The sequence below is a fragment of the Arachis duranensis genome, chromosome 3 (assembly GCF_000817695.3).
Source record: "Arachis duranensis cultivar V14167 chromosome 3, aradu.V14167.gnm2.J7QH, whole genome shotgun sequence".
Lineage (NCBI taxonomy): Eukaryota > Viridiplantae > Streptophyta > Magnoliopsida > Fabales > Fabaceae > Arachis > Arachis duranensis.
Genome location: NC_029774.3, coordinates 35,903,917 through 35,906,923, shown reverse-complemented (window position 1 = coordinate 35,906,923; position 3,007 = coordinate 35,903,917). Strand labels below are relative to the sequence as shown.

At 33.9% G+C, this 3,007-nt stretch overlaps 1 protein-coding gene across 1 annotated transcript; it reads left to right on the top strand.

The window, feature by feature from the left end:
• Positions 1–1,196: 1,196 nt before the first annotated feature.
• On the top strand, positions 1,197–2,246 carry LOC107478727 (uncharacterized). Its single transcript, XM_016098863.3, has one exon. The coding sequence runs from the start codon at positions 1,370–1,372 to the stop codon at positions 2,018–2,020; it is 651 nt and encodes a 216-aa protein (XP_015954349.1). The 5' UTR covers positions 1,197–1,369; the 3' UTR covers positions 2,021–2,246.
• Positions 2,247–3,007: the final 761 nt, after the last annotated feature.

Below are 3,007 nucleotides of genomic sequence, written 5' to 3'. Positions count from 1 at the left end.
CTTACCATGTTGTAGTATTTTTTTTATAAATTCAAAAACAAAAGAAATTAAGATTATCTGCAAGTATCGAATGACTATTTCATGAATAAATTTGTTTTTCTATAAAAAAATAAAAAATATATTTTATATTCATAAAAAATATTTGATTATTAAATAATGATAAATGTGATTATTTGATTATTTTAATAAATTTATATTTATACAAATTTTATACTTCTAAATTGGCTGGTATTTTATCATGTATTATAATTTATACCAAGATAATATAAATATTTAATTTATAGAGGCAAACGGATAATATAATTAATCAAATTTGTGTATATCAATTTGTTATTAGGTTTTATAGATAGATTTGTCCACTACTAACTTGCCTTTTGATAGTTGTTGTGTGTAAGAAAAGAGTAAAAGCATCCGGTTTAGCCGAAAATCAATGTGGTGTCCAAATATATTAGTCAAATAAAGACGAACATGGAAAAAAAAAAGATAAACTGCCAACAAAATGAGATTCAACGGGTAAGCCAGACAATTGGCGGCAATATACAGGTAAGTTCAACCGTAATCCCAAACAACTATTGACGTTTGAATACTTGCTCTATCAAAAAACCACAAAGAATTTGTCAAAAAAACCAAGGAAAAATCTTGGTCTAATCTTTCTAAAAATGAAAATAGTAGTTGTATTCTCATTCTCAAAAAAATAAAAGAAATGAGGACAGCAAAACAAAACAAAGCCAAGCCAAGCCAAGAATCCAACAACAGCGCTCCACCACCGGTGGGAACATTCCAAGACTAGTGACCACTCCAGAATTCCAAAACCCAAAACGCAGAATAAAATAATAATAATAATAATATGCAAAAAAGTCAAAAAAGAAAATTAAAAATCAACCGTATGATTCCTCCTATGTCGGTGGGCCCTCACCGACGGACTTGAAACCTTTGTTCAAATTTAGTTAATTGCCACAAATGAAACAAAAAAATATCCTCCCCCTTGCTGTAATAATGACCAGTGGATCCCACCACCACCAAAGAATTAAGCCAACTGTTTTTTGTTAATAAAAAATATCAGTTACAAATACAGTTCGTTATAAGATTTCTTTTTCTTAACAAAAATAAAAAAAGAAAAGATTAGTCGTGGCTTTTTCCCGATATGCACGCGCCTGTCTCTCTCTGCCGTTTACGAATTAAAGTGAGCGAACCTGAAGCCCTATTTATCCTTCTTTTTCCACCATTATATACCCTCTTCCTTGTCTTTCTCCCTCAACCGTAACACTTCATTTTCTCTCTCTACACTCCATCCACCTCTCTCTCCTACTTCACTCTAACATAGCCAAAACATTTTCTGTTCTTTTCTTATTTTTCTCTAGAACCCTAAATGGAGGAATGCAACAACAAGAAGCGAGTTCGGGACGACTCGGACACCGAGTCGCCCGAGTCCAAGATTCCTCGAGTTGACTCGCCCGTTTCTCAGCTCACCCGGGTTAACTCAGCCGAGTCGTGCGAGGAATCGGGAGGATGGGAACTCGTCCGGATCGAATCAGAGAACTCGGTGGTTGAGGAGCTCCACGGTGAAATCCTCAACATTCTTGACGATATGGACAATGTGGCGGAGCGTGACTCAACCTTCCAAGGCCTTGACTCCGTCATCAAGAGCTTCGAGGAAGAAATACTCGCACCGGGTCAAGATTCGAACCCGGTTCCCGAATTCGGGGATTTCATTCCGAACTTGGGATATCTCTTGGAGGCATCGGATGACGAACTAGGGCTGCCGCCGACGGTAACACCGAACGAGGAGGTTAAGCCTGAAATCGAAGAATCGGGTCGGGTTGGTCCGGACGGATTGGACCTAACCGGATTTCTAGGGATTGAAGATGATTTCAGGGGATACGAAGCATTTGGGTTTGGTAATGGTGGGTTGGTGGACTACGATGACAGCGAAAACGGTTACGTAATGATAGACGGGTTGTTTGATTATGCTGATACGACGGATATTTTATGGCGGCCGGAGTCGTTGCAGGCCATGTAAGGGTTTTTCCGGTGTGGCGAGGTTTTGGGGGTAGTCTCGCCGGAAAGGTGGAACATGTAAATCTTAATTAATGGATGGTTTTAGGCAGCACAGAAAACCTTAGGATGGTAGAGAATTTTGGACCTGTAAAAATTTGTTCTTTACATCTTTTGGTTTGTTTAATTAATTGATTAATTCAACTGGGACGGAGAGTACACTGGTTTTGACTTAATCGGTAATTACACTATTTTGGCTCTTTATTTGATCTTTTAAATTTTAAATAAATTAAAAAAGTCTAGGGCCAGTAATTTTGTTGAATTTTGACCAGCACGTAATCAGCAGAGAAATGTGAGTCATTGGATAAAATCTCACATTAATCTCATATCATTAAATCATTATTAATAATTATTTGTTGGCTATCAATCACAAAAATTATTGCCTTCTAGTATTGTTCAAATAAATTTTTATTTGAGACAATAAAATGAGATTTTAATATTGAATATTTTTTATTTTTTTCTCTTGGTTTCACAATCTATAAAATAAATAATAATAAATTATATTTTATTTTTTAAAATAAAATTTAAAATGTAAAGAATCTAAATTACTAATTAAAATGGTTAGACTTAAAAGGTAAACCTTAACGTTGTTATAATGCTTGTGACCTTATGTCCTTAATGAAACTGAAAAATTGTATGAATGCGTAAAGAAATGTTGGATTCGGATCTCAATTCTTTCTCAAATTGATGGGTTACGGCTGCTTTTAATTAATATTCTTTGACCGTGAAACGAAGTGTTGGATAGATCATAGATCTCATGTTTAATTGTGTTGCGATAAGAATAAAATATGTGGATGTTTATTTTTATAAAAGTAGCATTAAATAAAGGTTGAAAAATAATATTTTATATATATATAAATAGAACATGATCTGAGAATTAATAAAAAAAATTTTATATTGCTAATACATTTTTTTTTCTTTTTTTTATATTTTTTATTTTATATTTATTACC